The 21636-nt window shown below is 36.5% G+C and overlaps 1 protein-coding gene across 1 annotated transcript in view; it reads left to right on the top strand.

Moving 5' to 3' along the window:
• Positions 1–3757: 3757 nt before the first annotated feature.
• Positions 3758–21636, top strand: part of LOC112045046 (protein dissatisfaction) — a gene marked incomplete at its 5' end in the record, with an annotated part of 29697 nt that continues 11818 nt past the window's right edge. Inside the window, 2 exons of the mRNA XM_052883582.1 lie at positions 3758–3842; positions 4442–4603. Coding sequence (XP_052739542.1) covers positions 3758–3842; positions 4442–4603 — 247 coding nt within the window. The remainder of the gene's footprint in view (positions 3843–4441; positions 4604–21636) is intronic.

Here is a 21636-nt window from a genome sequence, read left to right as displayed (position 1 = left end):
ATTTACTTAATTATCTGCGAGTGTGAACTCTGCCATCCGCATTAAGCCATGGTGGACTATTGGCCTAACCACTCTCATTCTGAGAAGAGGCTCGAGCTCAACAGTGAGCCGAATATGGGTTGATAATGATGATGATGATGAATTGTCAAAAATAGAGGAAGAAGAGAAAAAGAAGAAAGCTCTTATCATTAATAGAAGTTTGTTAAATATTTGTCTCTTCTTTGCGAGGAATCAAAGAATAGCAGAGTGCACACATTTTTTCCCGTGTGTAATAAAATTAAATGTAGGTACTTACCCTTGGTGTTTTACCTTAACTTAGTTACCCTTAGGCTACTCGTAATAGGGGTTGATTGTTAATGAAGATAGACGTTTGAAATTATGGTACCGAAAATTAATGCTTGGTATATCTAGGAGACACAAGACAACGTTTCAATCCTCCAATAACAGGACATCAAACAGCATCTTTCTTCCGTTGTCCAACGTAATATTCCCACTTTTTTTGGACATACCACACGATGAGACAACAATAGAACGAACAAGAGCGCGTGGTAAGTCACCAATGCGCTGGACTGAGAAGATCAAAACCACTCTCAATGGTTCGCTGTACGATGTGCTAGAAGAATTCACATAGAATGGTAATGGATCATGAAAATTTTCACCATGATTTGACGACGACGAGGAAAACGTTTTTATAAAAAAAAACAATTTCTATGTTGTAATAATACTAGGTTCATAGTAATAAAGTTCGTTAAGTTTTAATAGGTTCCTAATAATACAAACAGGTCCAATGTTACACTAGATACAATACGGTGTGATAGTGGCCGTTATAAGCATTAAGGAAAAGGGGCAGCTGAAGGGGAAGCCTTCTGTAAAGGCAACAAAAACACCACGTTATTAGCGAGATTGGTGTAATCTGACTAATCTATTTTGGGTAGGGAAAGCTCTGTAACGCTTAGAAGCCTTAATTATTGTATAAACAGTAGCCATAGTGAACAGGATTCTAATATTAGCAAGCAGTCATATTCCTACCGTGCTAAATCCCTGTTTATAATATTTTAATTTGCGTTCATGTACTTTCCTACTTTCAAACACTACTTGTGTGAATCAAATGTATAATTTGTAAGATTTAGGTACCCCTAACTATAAGCCTTATAAACGGGTTAGAGTCGCTCAGCAAGTCATGGAGCGAGCTATGTTCGAAGTAACTCTACGTGGTCTAATCGATCAGAAAGGAGAAGTTCTGAAGAAGCTACGTCAGTTCGAGTGCATACTCGTACTCTCAAAACTGAAGGGGAAATGGGCGGGGCATATAATAAATAAATAAATAATAAAATAATTAGAAAGAGCTGATAGACGTTGGATTCCCAAGATAGAATGGTGACCGCGATCTGAAAAACACTGATTTTAAACGGGCTATATGCAGAAGGCTCCTGGATACAGTGGGCTCAGAAGAGTAGCACATTACCTACCTACAAATTTTCTGCTAAATCATCCGGGTAAATCAGGTTTAACAAAATAAGGCTTATACTCTTCAGACGAACGAAGTTGATCTACAATACAGACACGAGAGTTTTACAACCAAGTTCGTATACGTCTACTTTATCTTATCTCAAGCAATAGGTAATAACGGATGTAAATAACTGTGTGAACTAAAGTCATAAAATTTACAAAGTGTGTAATCTTCACTAAAGTTATACGCAAATTGTTTGATTGACGAACTAAAGTTCACGACCTATAAGTGTATTATCTTTGTAGTTACCTAAAGATGCGCCTCACGACGCCTCATAAAGGCCGTAAGACTTGTAGAGGTAAGCAATAAAATTATTGTAATAATTAAATTTTAAAATATGATGAGGATGTAATGTATGTTCAATTATTTGTTCATGTTTTCAAATTAAGGTTTCTAAGTTCGATTATTACAGTACAGGTACAGCAACTAACAGGGATAAATTAAATTTTCGTTACATATAATATTTTAAGAAATAGAGGAAAAGAACGTAAGTGTTAACGCTAAGTGCGAGTCGGACTCACCCACCGAGGGTTCCGTATGTAGGATAATTCTATGTTGCTTAGTGAAACTGTGCAGTTTTTGCAGAGTTTCACTAAGCAACATAGAGAGCTTTTCTCGCGAATTTCCCCCGTTTTAGAAGATTTTATTAAATATACGTGTCAAATGTTTTTTATTAGTACTTGTGGTTCTTAACAATGTGACTTGCCAAATTTCATTGTTCTAGGTCAACGGGAAGTGCCTTATGAGTTTTGATTCCCCTGAGATTGACAAAATATGCGTCTTTTTTTTTGAATATACGGCTGTATTTTTAGTACTTTTAAAGTATTATTTTTTTCACAACTTCATGAGACCATAGACTAGTTTTCATTTCAAGTTGATACCTTGACGCATTCTCAAAATATAGGATTTTGACAAACAGACGGACAAACAGACGTACGAATAAATCTTGCAAGGATTCCGTTTTTTCCTTTACGGAATCCTAAAAAGCAACAAGTCGTCCATAAAATATTTAAAAACTGTAACTGTCGGGGATAAAATATTAAATCCATATTTTTGATTATTTCCCAATTAAAAACTTGTAGTGTGTTCAAGATTTTTTCTTTACGGCCGACATTAACGAAACAAAAATATTATCTTGCTCCAAGCTTAGTTTAATTTATTCGCGAATACCGCACGAAAACCGTGAATGATGCTTAACTAAATAAACATCCTAACATAACACAAATACACAGTAGGTAGGTAGTTAAGTCACCATTCGCCATAATTATTAAAACATGTGCTTATCGTGCATTTGGTATTGTAGTATACAGTTATAACTTGACCTAAACGCAGTAACTCATTTTCAGATGTTAGGGATATACCTACAAGATCAACACTTAATGTCATTACAATCACGTACGAAATTTTCAATTAGCTCTCATATTTAATTCACATACTGAGCAACCAGGGAGACGCACAACGGCCAATCACATGGCTAAGTGCGGAAACAGTCCAGAAGAAAGAAGAAAGAAGAACCAGGGAGCACGCGTTTAACACTTTGGTTTATAATTGTACCTGCGCAGATGACCGCAGATTGTAGCGGTGATAGCCCAGTGGATATGACCTCTGCCTCCAATTATTATTAATATTGGAGAGCGTAGGTTTGAATCCGGTTCAACTTTTCAGTTATATGCATTTCTGAAATTAAATATCACGTGTCTCAAGCGGTGAAGGGAAAAAATCGTGAAAAACCTGAGAATTTTCTTAATTCTCTACGTGTGTGAAGTCTGCCAATCCGCATTGAGTCAGCGAGATGGACTATTGGCCAAACCCTTCTCATACTTACAGGGGACTCGTGCTCAGGAGCCGAATATGGGTTAATAATGATGATGATAAGATGACCGCCATTTTGGTTTAATTTACTTGCCGGGGTCTATAAGACTGAAGTGATACTTTCATTTATATTTTACTAGCGGACGCCCGCGACTTCGTCCGCGTGGAATTCAGTTTTTCACAAATCCCGCGGGAACCGTGGATTTTTCCGGGATTAAAAGTAGCCTATGTGTTAATCCAGAGTAAAATCTATTTCCATTCCAAATTTCAGCCAAATCGCTTCAGTGCCGCAGCGTAAAAGAGGAACAAACATACTTACACACTTTCACACTTACACACAAACTTTCGCCTTTATAATATTAGTGGGATAGGATAGGATATATCTATCAGACGTGGTAACACGGCCGTGAATAATGTGTCAAATATTATTTGTACACAGGTGACCGGCTGCTCGATATCCCCTGCAATGTGTGTGGTGACAGGAGCTCCGGGAAACATTACGGCATTTACAGTTGCGATGGTAAGTATCATACAAATGTACAATATCCACTTTATCGTGACAAATATAATATGATAGTATCTGTCAAAGAACACCGGTAAATGGAATTTATTCCGCGGTTATTTTACGAATAAAGCATGTTTTTGGCAACTTGAAATCATATTTGTGTTTTAGTTTAATATTTATAGAAGTTAGCAAAGATTTTTTGGGAGCTAACAATAATTTCAGAAAGTATTGAGGTTAGTATAATATCATATTATGTCATCAGTGATGTGATACCTCCTCAAATGTTTAAGGTCTGAGGGAGGTCTGTGTCGGTCTGAGTCGCGCGCGTTCTTAACAAAGACACAGAAAACAAAGAATAAATATTTAATCACTACATCCGTAATCCGTATGTTTAAAATATAATTTTTAGTTTTTTCGTGGCAAATGGCAACTTTTTGAATTTATATAAAATTATTTTAAAACTAAACTAGTAAACTAGTGCTTATGTAATAAATAACATCCCAGTATGGTGAATTGTATAACGAACTTCAACACTTTATTGTCACTACCAGTTAATGTAAACAATTGAAACGTTAAGTAAAAGCAAATGAGTGATATTGATTCTCATTACACAGGCTGTTCGGGGTTCTTCAAGCGATCAATCCATCGCAACCGCGTGTACACTTGCAAGGCGGGCGGCGAGATGAAAGGCCGCTGTCCGGTGGACAAGACCCACCGGAACCAGTGCCGCGCTTGCAGGCTCGCCAAGTGCTTTCAAGCCAACATGAACAAAGATGGTAAGTTATTTCTAGTACCCCTCACTAACTAACTAATGGGCTTTAATATAAGGGCTCAAATTCACTCAGCGCGCGATGGAGCGAGCTATGCTTGGAGTTTCTCTGCGTGATCGAATCAGAAATGTGGAGATCTGCAGACGAACCAAAGTCACTGACATAGCTCAGCGAGTCGCGAAGCTGAAGTGGCAATGGGCAGGCCACATAGTTCGATGAGACGATGGACGTTGTTGTCCCAAAGTGCTGGAATGGCGACCCGCACCGGGAAGCGTAGTGTTGGTCGACCCCCCACTAGGTGGACCGAGGATATCAAGCGGTTTGCAGGGAGACACTAGATACTGGCTGCTTGAGACCGTTGTGCTTGGAAGTCCATGTAAGAGGTGATTTAATCACTTTGTACAATATAACCACATATTGTAAGAGACGACATAAATATCTCGTGTTGGCTCGTTTCGACGCCGGGTGGCGCGAGTTTTTCGGTGTAGAGTAGGAATTAGTAAGTAGGGGCGAGGCGAGAGCCAATGGTGATAAAAGGCGCTCGCCGTACGGTCAGTTTCAGTTTCAGTGATTTTATTAGCCCTTGTTTTACTGTATGCATACTGCACAGTCTATATGCATAATTGTATAACCTGACCAAAAAAAAAAACATCGCCATGCTAGGAATTTTTTCTACTAACATATCCCACCCATATGGCGCCCAAAATTCAGGTTTTCATTGTTCTGGTCAATTGACAAATCTATTTTTCTAACTTCGATTGAGCCTCGTTAAATAAAGTATAGCTTTTATCGCGGGTTTTGAGCGCGGCGACCGAATCAAGAAACTCCGTAAGGAAAATAAACCCAAGCCGTGCAAGTTAGCACATTTCGACGATCCTGACGACTCATTTATTAAGCCAAAGTTCTATTCCAGCTCAACGTAAAGACAGTTTTTTTATAATATAAAAAAATACATTAGTACCTATAATATATAGTATTTTTTATATCCTAGGTCTTACATAAAAATACCTATAACACCATGATCTCCGCGGGATTCTTTGTCCGAACCTCGCAATTGGAAATACGAGTATCTATCGAAATAAAACGACGTAGCGTTGTCGTGCCGTTCAATTTCCAGCACACGTGGTCCTATGTCATTACGTCACCTCGGTACTTGCTTTTGAATACGATAGCTGCTGTTACTTTTGCTGTTTTGGACTAAGAATAACCTAATCTTTCTTCTAAACTAATATTATAAAGAGGTAAAGTCTGTGGTATTGTAGGGGGTCTATCACTGGATCTACTAAACCGATATTGAAAATTCTTATCACTCGAAAGCTACGTTGATTGTAAGTGACATAAGCTATAATTTATCCCCGTACTCTTACGGGAGCGGGAACTATATGGGTGAAACCGCGGAGCGTAGCTAGTATTTTGTAAAAGGCAAAAGATTGCCTGCTCAATGCATACCTTATATAACCTTAGATAATTAAGTATGGTAGGCAACTGCCAACTATCCATGGAGTTTGGATCCTGGTGGCTTTGGGGGCTAGTTGGCCTTCAACTGTTCGAATATAAAACACAATTTCCTGTATGATTATATATAAGAATTTAAACTATCACGTGTGTCATATTATTAAAAAAAAAGTTGATCGTGTCGCGTTGCAAGACCCAGCTCATAACTATGGGCTCTGTGTGGAATCGAAGTCGGGCATACTCCGACGTTTCACAGTCTCATAATAAATTAAATTAATAAGTCAATTATTATTAGTTGACATATTTTTTTTAGTTATTAAGATGTAAAAATTAATTTACCAATACAAAAAAATACCGTCACGACTATCATTGGTAACAAATATAAAATAGGTACGCGTCAAATTGACAATCTATTTTTGTTAGTCGGTTAAACATAATACAATATTTTCAGATAAAAAATATATTATACTATCTTACACGATTCTATTCTGAAAATCGTTTCTAAAACCTATAAACACATGCTATTGTGAAGGCTATATAAAGTACAATAGCAAATCCTGTTAGGTTTGGGACGGCTATAATACCTGAGTCTATACAATCAAAGACTTATGTTCATTACAATCGCTGCGGGTCCAGTATTTCTATTCTATTGAACTAAATGTATTTCATAAAAGTATTACGTCATAGTCTACTGAAACCTCTTTTGAAATTGCCTTGTATTTATTACAAATGAGCGCTAGATATAGGGTTCAAATTCTGACATTATTCGTGTCATTGTAGGATTTTATATTTTCTAAATTAGGAAAAGTTATAATTCCACTTTTTGTGTTTAAATTTAAATACCTTCAAGGCAAGAGTGAATCTTCTAGGCAAGCAAGCTTTAACTTAGATCGTGTTACTGCTTACAACCAAGCATAATTATTGTAGTCAAGCGCAAGCCTAGCTTTCATTATATAAAATTTGCTTAGCGTTAGCACCTTTATTCGTTAATATTCACTTTCAGAAAAAAACTTATATTTTGAACACAGATCAGAGAAAGCTTGAGCATCATAACTTAATGCAATTTTGAGATAAGATTGATTTTTGAATACATATTTGGAAAATCCTCCAACAGTAATGTGCTAGTTGACACTTTTTTTAATTGGTCTTATATTAATTGTTTGTTTCAATAAATATGATTAATTGAAAAAATATATCATATTTTTTTGAAACGTGAACAAATGTGAACATTTGGTTTTTCAATTTTTAAATATTTTTTTGACAATACAAGCCAATATTTATTTATAGTTTCATGACATCCCGTAAACCATATCCAAATGTTTAGTGTTTGTCCAAATAATTAGTTATTAATTAGTTTGACGTTTATTAGTACATCTATATAGTAACATTGTGACGACAGCGTTTTTGACGTTCGGAAAAATTGTTAATTTTTAAATTACATTTTCTATGAAATCCTGAAACCTTATTCCATATAGGTATAATACAAAATAATATTGTTTAAAAATAAATTTGATATGAGTCAACTACACTATTTTAGCTGGTATATGAATGACTTTCCTGTAAGAGTTCCGTCATAATAGAAAAACGTTAAATATATTAGATATTTGAATTAGCTTAACGGATCGTCATTTCGTTTCACCTCATTTGGTTATTGGAACCAACGATATCGTATATTCCTAATATATACCTACTGTATATTCTACGTGGTCGAAAGTAACACTAGTTCCATCCTAATACATAAATATTCGAAATTTGAATATTCATCACGCTAGCGGCAGGTTATTTTGTCCAGCCGTGCGATGAAACGGCGGACACGATAGATTGATGTGACGTCACCGTTCTATTGCCATAATATACGACCCCATGTCATTACGTCACTCCCATTCCCCAATACCGTATTGTGTTTGACAACCTTTGTCGCTTTTATTTATTGCTGATGAATATACTTCAGTAAATAAATACGTGAGTTTTCCATAGACAACTCAGGTAATGTTATGTTATGTTGAAAATATCACATTTTTGTTATCATTTGACTGCAATTACTTCTTGTAAGCTGAATGCGATGATGCAGTCAAGTGCATAATGGAACGCATTTCATATAAGATCTCCATACACTCTTGAGTTGAAGATACCCACATATTTATATATATAACTACCCGAATACAACTATTTAAAAAAAAAGAATTTTCAAAATCGGTCTTTAAATGACGGAATTATCGCTGGACATAAATAAATAAAAAAAAAAAACATACATACAGCCGAACGTAGAACCTCCTCCTTTTTTGGAAGTCGGTTAAAAATATAGCCTATGACACTCACAATTAACGTGGCTTTCTAGTGATATAAAAAAAATCAAAATCAGTTTTGTAGATCTAAAGATTACTCTACCCTCTAAAAACATTACAAACTCTACCTCTTTTTAATAATACTATACGTTTTATTCTGAAATAAAACAATTATAGGTACTTTCATAGATTCTTTGAAAATAAATATTTTGTTTTTTATAATAACTAACATTCCCCTTTCCACTCCAATTATCTTGTTTTCAAGTGAAAACTACATTTTCTATCTAATTAAAGTAATTATTATTCAACCTATATATATAAAAAAATAAATGTAAAATAGCTTTATAGTTACAATATAACTTATGCATAGAAGCCCAACTAAATCTAAATCTTAGCAAAATGCGAATAATTGAATATTCATAGAATCCCACGCGTCGGTAGCAAGTCGGGCGCCATCTCCTGTTACAAAGCTTTTGAGTATTCTGCGCTCCTGATAACTGTATAATACTAGCGCAGGGTTGCGAATACAAAACTCTGTAAATTAAAAAAAAAAACAGCTGAAATTTTAAATTTTGATAGTTCATCGACACTCGATCATAAAAGGAAAATATAAATAGAAACAAAGGATTATTTTCGTTTTGGGATTTTTTCTGTTCCAAATATCTTCGCCAGTGAAAAAACAGACCTAACGACATTAATGTAGAACAGGACTCGCGCTGCATGCCTACTCAAGGATTTAACACTTTTTTTGGTAACGGGGAGAATCTCTTACTGAAATACACGACTTACTGGGGGAGAAGTCCGGCTATGTGGAACTTATTCACTAAATGTTCCTCTGTGGCCATCCTCAACGCTCTGGGACCTCAAAGTCGTTGGTGCCTCCATTGCACTACACATCTAGTACTGCGTTTAGTAGTTTGTATCGCTACAAGCTGCTATCATCTCGGCCAAGGCCTACACTTCTGCTTGTGTAAAATGCAGCGGACTGTACAATGACATACATAACATGGGGTTTGCCTCTTCTATCAATGATATTAAATACTGTTGTGTGACTAGCGCATGAAAAATTAGGCGCTCAAAAAAGGAAATTTATAGTCAACTAAATGTTAGCTGTGGTCAACAACGAACGTTATTTGCTTAAATAATACCCAAATATCGTCTACAATGTCGAGTTGTGTGTTCAAGAAGTGTAAAAACTATATATTCATAAATATATAATGGAATTAAAGACAAAATTGTGCACGTGTGCGCTCAGTGTTGTAGCCTATTATTCGGATCACTTTTTGCGGTGATTTTGTAGGGACGTAACCGATCTATAGTATATATGATCATTGTCTACTATAGACAACGATTATTCCCTAATATCAAGTACAGCGTCTGCTTTATAAAAACTATAAAAAGCGACGTTACTTCATGTTAACCGAACCAAGGCCTGTAGCCATGTGGCACGTCGATTCTCTTTATACAAACGCTAAGACCTCCTTCACACGAGAGTTTTTTGAATATATGTTAAAAAAGCGTTCAAATATGTATAGTATGAAGTTAAATGAAGGAAGGGAATGCATTTCTTCTATTTGAACGCTTTTTAACGTCCGTTAAAAAGCTCTCGTGTGAATGAGGGCTAACGAAAACTAACAAAACGTTTGACAGATCTGATGGACAACAGGATCACGTGTCAATGATTTTAATTCCCTTTAAATATTTTAATTTTCAAGGCGTCAGCGTTTGTAGAAATATAATGGACGTGCCACATGGTTACAAGCCCAGAGCTGCGTAGACTAGTATAGAGCGTCTGTTTTCTGTCACAACTATACTACTTCATAATAACCGAACCAGTTCGCTAAGCGCAGCCCTGGGCGGGTAGCAGGCTGCGGTCTCGCCGCAGGTGCTCTGGCGCTAAATTATTCACGAGCATCACTTTGTGCCGCCGCGACCCGGATTACCTTTATATGTTTACTCGCTCGCGTAATTATACGCCCTCACGAAACTTACCCGCCGCAGACGAGCTTTACCCACGTCCTGGTACTGAGGAACTACGCCGCTATACGACACTTAGTACAAATCGGGCGGAGTTACGTATGTAATAACTATACAAGACTCAGAATGAATGGGATTCAGCTACCCTTGCCTAATCCATCCTGAATGCTACTATAGAAGACTTAATACAAATCGAAGGCAGTAAAGTACCTTTGCCTATTTCGGCATTAATCCTGATACTGCTGGACTACGTAAATCCTATACAAGACTTAAAGGATTAAAGAAGGCAGTAAGTTAATCAGGGTGCCTACTCCGTCCAGAATCTTGATAATGCTGAGATACGCTACTATAAAAAACTTGGTATCAATGGGAGGCCGTAACAGATGCAGTAGGGTTTTAAGGTACCTATCCTTAACCTATTACATCCTAAATCTTGATACTGCTTATTTACGCTATTATACAAGACTTAGTATGGGAGGCCGTACGTATCTTTGCCTATATACTCCATCAAGAATCCCGATACAGCCTAAGTGCCGAGCTACGAAAGTACTTAAGACTCAGTATCAAAAGGAGGCAGTAGGTAGGCAAAGGTATAGGCACCTTCAAGAATAACAATATAAAATACGCTACTATAAAAGACTTGGTATCATAGGGAGGCAATAGGTAGTAGTAGTACTTCTTCTTCTTTTTCAGCTGATGTAATGAAAAACTTAGACAAGACAAGACGTTAATTGGATGGACAGTAGATAACTGACACCGCTCTGATACTAAAGGTGCCTTCTGCCTGCTGTGGGATCTGTATCTGAACTGAATTGACTAAATGAGGCAATTTCCATAATATAACGAATATAAAAACTCAGTCTTCGAGGCCAAGTAATATAATTTCAATTTGCAGATCAAATAGATGACGAATTGATACTGGTGAAACGTATTCACTGATCGTAAACCGATCAAATGGCCGTAATCCCCACTTTAACTTTTGCGAATTAATTTTAAATCGATTTCCAACGAGTCCGCCTTTTTGAAAAGTTTTATGAGAGTCGGGAAAAAGTTAAAGGGTATATCAAATAGCTACTACTTATTCTTTAAAGTTAACAATTCGCCTTTTGAAGACATCTTCTTGAATTCCTAATGAAGCGCTGAGAGTTTAACTTTTACGATTTTTCCATCAATCACCAAAGGAAATCTAATTGAATTTTGATAGAAATATTTATTTCTTTTGATTTATTAGGCATTTAGTTTTTGAGATCTTGTTTTATTATTATAATACACTGAGAAAAAACTTTTTGAAACATCCGTATGAAAAGTAAGTATCGTTAAAAAAGTGCTTATTTGAATAACGGAAAATTGGAAAAAGTAAATTTGAATGAACACTATACAATGAGATCGAAAAAGTATCAATAAATATTGATTCTATGGACACTTCTGTGGAACTAATATATAGAGAACAAATGTAAAGATTATGAAACGATTTAAACTCTAAATAAGAAAAACTAGTGATAAATTATGATTATGAGTTGGTAAGTCTTACGAGTTTGTACCTGAATGTAGAGTTCCAAAAATTACACAAATAATTAAAAAAATTAAAAAGCCCGACTGCCTAACCTGCACGCACCTAATCATCCGCCCCGCGTATTTTGTAATCTAACGATATATTTATTACGTATTTCCGTTCAGCGGTTTGGAAGATATGAGGTAATAATGAATATTACATACATACATACATACATAACCCTTCCGAAAAACATACATCTTCGTTTTACAAGTTTCAGTAGTGACAGATTTTTGTTGGCTAGATAAAATAACAATCTCGGTTAAAGCAAATTAAATAGGTATGAATAACTCATAGCAATTATCATAAAATGTTGTAAAAGAGCGAAGTGTCGCTAAGACGCGCCCGGCGGCGCGCGGCGGCCGACAAGGGGCAAACTTTTCAATTACCGCCATGTCGTGTTACCCCGCAGCGGGTTAAATTAATTCTCTCCACTTCACAAAAAGATTCACCTTACCCGCACCGCCCCCGCACAGCGAATCGACACCGGCCGTCGTGACGTTTTCCGAATTTTCCCCTGGAATTTTCCCGCCCGCCCGTAACATACTGACGTTTCACAATATTTATTTTTAATTTAACGGTTCGCGCGCGAGATTCCGAATCTACTGCTCGCTTACCTTTCTGAAGTTCTTTTGTGTAAAAAGAGTATTAAACTGTAATGAATTGGAAAGCAACCTTTTCTCCCGTTTCACTCTCTGTTTATACACGTCCTTTCGGATACCTTTCGAACGTTGATTCTCGTTACGTTGCTTAAATCTTGTAATTAAGGATGAACTATTATTTCAGTGATGTTTTTTCTTTTACTTATTAAGGTCCAATTCACCCTTAATATTGAATATTAAAATGATCTGTAACTCATCCTAAAATAACACGGTTATAATTTAATGTGAAGTAAAACACTTTATGCAGAGCATTAATCTTATTTGACCCTTAAATTTTATTACTCATTCTCACAAAACCATTGCGTGTTTACGCTTCGGGAGCGTAACGAATTGAATAGATCGTGGCTCCTAGCGAAGGTATAGTTTGTGAGTAGGATCCTAACACGTGTTCAACACCTCTCTCTCCTGACCACGGCAATCGCGAGGGGAGCTGTGAATTAGGGGAACTCATTTTACATTATTGTGAAATTAGTAATGCTTGTAAAGATACATTTAAGCGCGAATTATTGTAGTGTTCTCGCTTTATTTCACTTATATTCAGGGCAAATATGTATTTTTATTGATTTGTGATATATTTTTAACCCCCGACGAAAACAGAGGGCTGTTATAATTTTGACGTGTCTGTCTGTCTGTCAGACTGTCTGTGGCGTAGCTCCCGAACGGATGAAGCGATTTCAATTTAGTTTTTTTTTTGTACTAAAGGTGACTACGGGCGAGTGTTCTTAAACATGTTTGAAAATCGATTGAGCCGTTTAAAAATTGTGGGGGGTGCAAGTGGGGAAGGACAACCGAATGTCTGCAAATATACACGAGTGCGGTCTCAAATCAAAGCGCACTGAAAGAGAATATTGATGACTTGATCGAGAGTGTGATTAATAATTACATGAAATTCGGAGTCTTTCAAAATTATCAATTTTATGTTATTAAGTATAAAAAAAAAATTGAAATCAAACTTTGTATGGTTTAGAATCATTTTTAAATGTAAACGTTTCTTACACCACATGAAACAGTCAATAAAGTTTACTAATGACCCAATTACTATAAAGTATGCAATATTATTAAATAAGTATATTCTTATAAAAGATAACAAAAGCCTCGTTTTATACTATAAAGATATACGTATACCTCAACAACCCTTAAACGTTGGTCTAACCTTTCTTACTTTGTTTACTTAAATCCTACTGAACCATGTATTATGTAACCACAATAAAACGAAAAGGAACGTAAATCGAGGACAAATTCGATCCGATTATGTGATTTATTCACCGATTTAATACCCCGTCCTCAATACCTTCTGAAATATTACCAATATTATGACAATAAGTGATTCAACCCTCGCTCGGCCAGAGTGATCCCATCCTCCCATCAAATTTAATTTCAATGTCGTGCGTGAACAAATTATTGCACGGTCATAGTTTAACGAAAATAAAATGTTATAATGGGATAAACTGCTCCATCTGGTACTGATGGTGTTTTTTCTGTTACCTTGCGCGGTAGTTAATTAATTTCTGCTTTGCAATGGGGGGTTAATTGCATTACAGATGAGTGGATTTGTTGAGGTTTAGTCGTAATTGGTTTTTGGTATTAATAATAATTAGCTGTAATATTCAATCGGATCGCGGAGTTTTAAGGGTTAATTTTATGTATCAGTCATCCAAATTATAATGATATTGCGATTAAGTTTAACTATTTCAATACTTAGCACACACATATGGATTAAGGTACTTTCAGCGATATCACCGGTGCAAAATTTCATCCTAATCGAAGACCGGCAAGTGGCTCAAATTAAGATACCAAATTTGATTTTCTTACATACCTAGTTACAAGTGAAGCTAATTTAAGTTTGTTAATAAAAACTTATGCAATTATCACAACTTTCTATAATTTTATAATACGGGCATCTACTCGAAACAACTTCTGGAACTCGGCAGCGGGACACCAAACAAAGTTATTTATAGTGCGGGAACAAATCGTGGTGCACTCTCAACTTCAGAAACAGGCTTCGATGCTCAAAAACTGCTGCCGGCTACCGCCGGTTGACACTGTTGCGTCAACTTTTGGAAAGATAAAAGAAATAATATTTATTATTTAATTTAACATTATGATTTATGATTTTGAATAACTTCTCCATTTCCTATGTTGAATATCTGAATATTGCACGTATATAAGTTATAATATAATATCATAGTCAAAAGTCATATATAAGTATGGCTATACAAGATATAGTCATACTTATATATGACTATAATGTTGTATATTCACATGTATGACATGTGAATTACATAACATTTTATTTCAGAATATTTTGAATATATAGTATTGGTCATGTTGGTATCTTAATTTCTGGTTTGCGTTAGTAAGTACCTACCGATCTCTATATTTTCGAATTTAAACTATCGTAAGTGTTATTTCATAATAAAATATGATAAAACACGGCTAAAACTAACGTCGGATGCCCAACTAGTTTCGAACCCATACGGGGCCCTTAGTCATGAGCTGGTTTTTGCATATTCCGACGTTGTATCACGTGCTTTAGCCATATTTTATATTAATATCTCGTATAATATATGTTCAGTTTTCTTTGCTTAAAATTAAATATGTATATACAACCCTAGCTTTAGGTTTTAACTTTACATTTTGAATATCAACAATTTTTGTGCATGATTTGTTCTTGTAATTTAAGTTTTTTGGCTCAGTCAAAACATATTTTTATACCAGTGCATATACTGGTAGCTGGTACACCTTCGGGTCGAAGGTACAGAAATAAAAACTTGAATATTTCTCATATTTATGTCAGTGCACTCGAAAATATTCCCGAGATCGGTGCTCGGGTAATCTAAGATTGAAGGAAACATGTTCTAAAGGCGACGCCGGTAAGGAATACTTTCCCGCGCAGGTGTGCCGGGCCCTGGGAACTCGCACCTGCCGCCCCCTGCCTCTTCGCTGCCCTCCGCCCTCGCTGGCTCGTTAATGATGATGTGCTCAGCCAGCAGACTATTTCACTTCTGAATACATCTTTCTCACTTTTAATCTCGCCTCTCCCTCGCCCGCAGGTGGAATTCTCGCTTCGTCCCTGTCTACCCAGGTTCGCCTGGTCGCATCCACCTAGTCAATTCGGCAAACGCGTATCTACTTTATGTCGGAAATGTAATGGAACAAATGCGGCTGGAATTAACGTCGGAACGAATGTCGGGACATGGGGGTCGTTCTCCGGATATTTTCCACGCGATGATTTCGGAGCACATCTATAGAGCCACGGTATCGGGACGTTTAATACTGTTGATATTGAAAATAAACCTTAATCGAATTACAGTTTCAAAACACCGTGTCTACTTATTCATATTAGTGTAATAGGTTGGTTTTCATTCTGATATTAATTAACTTTGGTATCAGTTTATATCCGTTTTTGTACCTAGTAAATAGTTGTAGTAGAAATTCATAGCTGTATAGGAATCTACAACAATTTAGGGTACTTTTAGGTTATAAGCATGATTATGTATGTAAAAAGTTATTAAAAATTATTATTATATTATATTATTAATTATTATCAAGTTCCTGTAAAATCGAACGTACTAGTATTTACAACAAATTAAGGTAGTTTTGGGTATAAGCACTATTATGTATTCTTTAGTATCTGTAACTTAACTTAACTTACAGATACTAAAGGTTTACTGTTGTTTTTTTTTTCTCTACAAGTTAGCCCTTGACTACTATCTCACCTGATGGTAAGTGATGATGAGTAGGATGAAAACTCACACCCCTTTCGTTTTCTAGACGACGTCGCATTCATTTAAATGATTTTATGGTTTTTTATATTATGAAATGTTTTAAGAAATTAGATCAAATTCCCTTAGCCCTTCCTTTTAAAAGAAAATCCTTATTATTAAACTCTTCATCTCGGTAAATTAAATCCTAACATATTTGTGAAGACGTTTCCTGGTAGATACGAATGTTTCTCAAAGGGCAACAAATGTCAGGATTCTTCGAGTCATGCTCTCTCAATAACAGATCTCGGGTAAAGCTGTGGACACACTGATGAGAAAACACTTGCGTTTACGTTTGCGTTCACAGTTTTTTAACCGACTTCAGAAAAAGGAGGAGGTTCTTAATTCGACGCGTATGTTGTTTTTTTTTTTATATTTGTTACCTCATAACTTCGTCATTTATTAACCAATTTTATATAATACCAAGAAAATATTTTTTTTGTTTTAAAGAGTATACTTCCAGATTGATCCACTCCACTTTCATGAACATCGGTTTGGTATTGGATATTATCATATTTGTATACTACATATACTTACTTATTATATACTGAATAAATACACCCAGACACAGTTGGAAAATACCTACCCATGCTCATCACACAAATATTTTCCAGTTGTGGGAATCGAACCCACGGCTGTGAATGCAGAAAGCATCCCACTACCCACTTCATTGAAATAAATCCTCCTAATAAGTTAGCCCGCTTCCATCTTAGACTGCATAATCACTTACCATCAAGTGAGAATGTAGTCAAGGGCTTACTTGTAAAGAATAATAAAAAAAATCATGAAAATTAATCAATCAATCTGGTAATGTAACTTTCTATTAAGAAAATCGCTCCAGCACTTTCGCCTATCCGCTACAAACATGTATACTCGTAGAAAAAGCTTTTCTCTTTGTAATATTCGTGTAGATCGTCGAGAATACCCAAATAATAGTATTATTGATTTGCCTAAGACACTCGTCTTGCAAGTTGCGTCTTGGGCTGCGGTCAATAAACCTTTTGACCATTCACCAATTCGGCTTCGTGAAGCTTTCATAGGCTACGAGGCGAGCAGCGGATTATTGGCTCATTAATCACACCCCTCTGCCGCTAGCACGCTACCCTACCTCTACCCACCGCTACCCACCGCTACCCACCGCTACCCACCGCGTCTACTGCATGCAGCCAATGTGTTATATCGATGAAAATATTACATAATTCTCAAACAATTTCTTCTTGAGATCTAGGTACATTCATCTGAGATTATCGTCTAAACACCTACTTTATGTGACGGCGCAGTGGGTAGTGAACCTGCTTTCTGAAACCACGACCGTCTATCTTAGTAGCAATAACACAGGCTTATACGCTTACTTTGGGGCTAGGTAGTGATGAGTATTGTTTAATTATATTTATTTACTAGCCGACGCCCGCGACTTCGTCCGCGTGAAACTCGACGTAAACTTTCCACTACCCCTATCCTACCCCTAGCCTATACCTAGCCTACCCCTACCCCTACCCTACTCCTACCTAACACTATCCTACTTTTCTGGTTGATTTTTTTACACCTTGTGTCCGAAAAACCCAAATAACTTACGGAACCCTATTTTTTTCCAAAATAAAATTTAGCCTATGTTACTTGTGGATAATTTAGCTTTCGAATGCTGAAAGAATTTTTAAAATCGGTCCAGTAGTTTTTGAGCCTATTCATTACAATCAAACAAACAAACAAACAAACAAACAAACAAACAAACAAACAAAGTTTTCCTCTTTATAATATTAGTATAGATTTATAAGTAACTTACTGTAAATAAACATTTTATTTTATAGACATTAGCGACCATCCGCGACTTAGTGTGGCCATTCGTGATTTTCTGAAATTCACAAAGCTTTAAAATTGCTAGATAGATTTAATCTACTTGTAATAAACCGCACGAAAATCCCAGAAAAGTATTTCAAAAGTAGTGTTTAAGTAGTAAATTTTAATAATTTTATTTAAAGTAATCTCTGGTTCATATTAAGACGTTTCAACACTTCTATCAATTATTATATCTACTTATATATCTACTATTATATATATATCTACTTAATTTAAGATATTAAACTTAATACAAGACACCTAAAATCTATATTGGATTAAAAATTCAACAGATAACATCATTATCAATATTCAGAACAATTAAAAGTGTTTTCAAATCATTTTAAGGCCTTCCCAATGAAACAACCAATTAACAATGAGTTTATTCAGTAAAACTATCACAATATCGATACAAATAACATCACTATGCCATCGACCGCAAAGTTCCATTTACGGGTGGCTCTGCTGCAATACATAGTTACCTAGCCCACTCCCCTCCCACCTCCACCAAGAAATCTGGTGTGGGTTACTACTACACTTCACTACAGATGTTGACTGGCATCTTATACGGACTCCGTGAACAAAGTCTCTTTATAACTGATTAGCGGACGCCCGCGACTTCGTCCGCGTGGAACTTAGTTTTTCACAAATCCCTCGGAAACCATGGATTTTTCCGGGATAAAAAGTAGTCTATGTGTTAATCCAGGCTATAATATATCTTAATATTGGATAGAAGCAGGCGTTACTTTGCGGAAGTTCATCATGATTATATAATGATTTATTTATTTTGCTATCATCCGCGAAAAGTCGACGAACCCATGCGACAACGTCACCCAGGTCCGACAAAATACTCTCTACTCTCTACGAGATGTTGACTCTACAACGTGCAATTGCACGTTGTAGAGTCAACATCAACATCTCCTGAGGATGCTCCGGTTTCGGGGTGAAACGTACGTAGAGAGTATTTTGTCGGTTTTTGTTGTTGATGATAGCAAAATAAATAAATCATTATATAATATATCTTAATACCAAATTTCTGCTGATTCGGTTCAGTAGTTGAGGCGTGAAAGAGTAACAAACATTCATATCATCAAAATCATCAGTTTTCGCAAATTTTCGCGAAAAAGGTAGCCTATGTGTTAATCCAGAGTAAAATCTAGAAGTAGAACTAGCGGACGCCAGCGACTTCGCCCGCGTGAAACTCAGTTTTTCCGGATTCAAGATCCTTCCGGGATAAAAAGTAGCCTATATGATGCTCAATAACCTCTCAATGAATAAAATCTTTTTAACAAATAAATTGAACCGACTTCAAAATCACAAAAACAAACTAAAAAGCGAAAAATAACATCATAATATGTGCTACTTTCTGATCACTTTGAAGGCGGTGCTAAGCCAGGTGCGTATTAATTTGAGCCGTTTTTGAAAAACGTTTTGGCGACTCCGTGGCGTAGTGGTGTGCGCGGTGGATTTACAAGACGGAGGTCCAGGGTTCGATCCCCGGCTGGACCGATTGAGGTTTTCTTAATCGGTCCAGGCCTGGCTGGTGGGAGGCTTCGGCCGTGGCTAGTTACCACCCTACCGACAAAGACGTACCGCCAAGCGATTTAACGTTCCGGTACGATGTCGTGTACAAACCGAAAGGGGTGTGGATTTTCATCCTCCTCCTAACAAATTAGCCCGCCTCCATCTTAGATTGCATCATCACTTACCATCAGGTGAGATTGTAGTCAAGTGGTAACTTGTAAAAAAAACAAACAAATAAATTGAACCGACTTCAAAATCGCAAAAATAAACTAAAAAGCGAAAAATAACATCACATGTGCTACCTTCTGATCACTTTGAATGCGGTGCAAAGCCAGTGACGTATTAATTTAAGCCATTTCTGAAAGATCCACGGTCTTTAAAATCCTATTTATGACTTAATCGGCTTTAGTTAATGAATTACTGTGTTGGCACCGCCTTCAAAGTCCTTCTTTCGCTGTCCGCCTTCAACATACGCGTCGAATTTAGAACCTCCTCCTTTTTTAAAGTCGGTTAAAAACAGCTAAAAGTCACGTGATACAACGTCGAAGAATGCCCGACTAATTTCGAACCCATACGGGGCCCTTAGTCATGAGCTGATTCCTGCATACTCCGACGTTGTATCACATGAGTTTAAGCCGTGTTTCATAAAAAATTAATACTATATATATTATTAATATTTAATACGAAAAGGCAAAAATCTAAGTAGACATAAATATGACTATCGACTAATTTACCTCTTTCCCATACAACTCAGCGAATGTATTGTGCTAGGATTCGGTATGACAAATAAGTGACCGAACTTTAGACCTCTCGGATATCAATCCCGCCTCTTAACCGTGGCGCCATTAAAGCTTAATAATACTCGTATTCGAACATATCAGAGGCTTGCCTAACTTGACCTTTTGATAAACCGACGTTTCAGCAAGCTTTATAGGGATTTCCTAGCTCCAGTCTTTGGCCTTTCGCCGATAGGTATTTTGAGAATGTAAAAACACTGAATGTAAATAACTAATTAATTCCATCAAACCTCGCGACCACACCGCCTGCGGGCTAACAGAACAATGCGTCGCGCAGTTTTTGTAACAGCTATAACGTACCTTGTGCAAAAATACACTTTGTTTGCTTTCAATTCGATACTGCGGGGGCTTTTGACTGATAGACGTTTGAAGTTAAATCTCCCTTCCAAATGTGATTCAGTGCGTCTTTTTGAAGGGCTTTTACTCTTTCAATGTTGAGGGCATTAGGTAACTCTGTGATATTTATAAATTCAAAGGCTTATTTATTGTCTGTGACTGTTTCCGATTTAGATTGGCGATTTGTTTTCATAATGTTGCAAAATTTTCAATTTCTTTACCCCTAAGAGGGTTATATTTCTATTTATTTAAGCATTAATCTGTAAACTTACTAGAACTATACCTAATGGGAAACGTGTTTCGTGAATTTATAAAAATAGGTATAATGGGAATAGGGGTTCGGCTGACTTCTAAGTTTCTTATAAACTGTAACTATATACTGATCAAGGATCACATTTTAGTTAAATACCTTACCTTATCAGCCGATAGACGTCCACTGCTGGACATGGGCCTCTTGCATGGATCTCCAAGCACAGCGATTTCGAGCTGCCAGCATCCAGCGGCTCCCTGCCAACTACCAACACTGCGCTTTCCGGTGCGGGGTCGCCATTCCAGCACCTTGAGACCCCAAACCAAAGATTACAGTGTATTATTGGAAACAACGTCCATCGGCTCTTCGAACTATGTGGCCTGCCCATTGCCACTTCAGCTTCGTGACTAGCTCGCTCGAATTAGTTAAATATAAATCAAAATATGTTATTTTTGGAAATTTCATTCCTAGTAAATATAGGATGATTGTATTATACGAAAATCCTTCACGTCTTATACGTAGTACTTTGTAAGGGAGCTACGTAAAGTAAAAGTCATAAGGGTAATTTCACACGGAAATGTTCCCAAAGAACAGAAATTAA

The sequence above is a fragment of the Bicyclus anynana genome, chromosome 9, assembly GCF_947172395.1.
Source record: "Bicyclus anynana chromosome 9, ilBicAnyn1.1, whole genome shotgun sequence".
NCBI lineage: Eukaryota > Metazoa > Arthropoda > Insecta > Lepidoptera > Nymphalidae > Bicyclus > Bicyclus anynana.
This window is presented reverse-complemented; position numbering and strand designations above follow the sequence as displayed.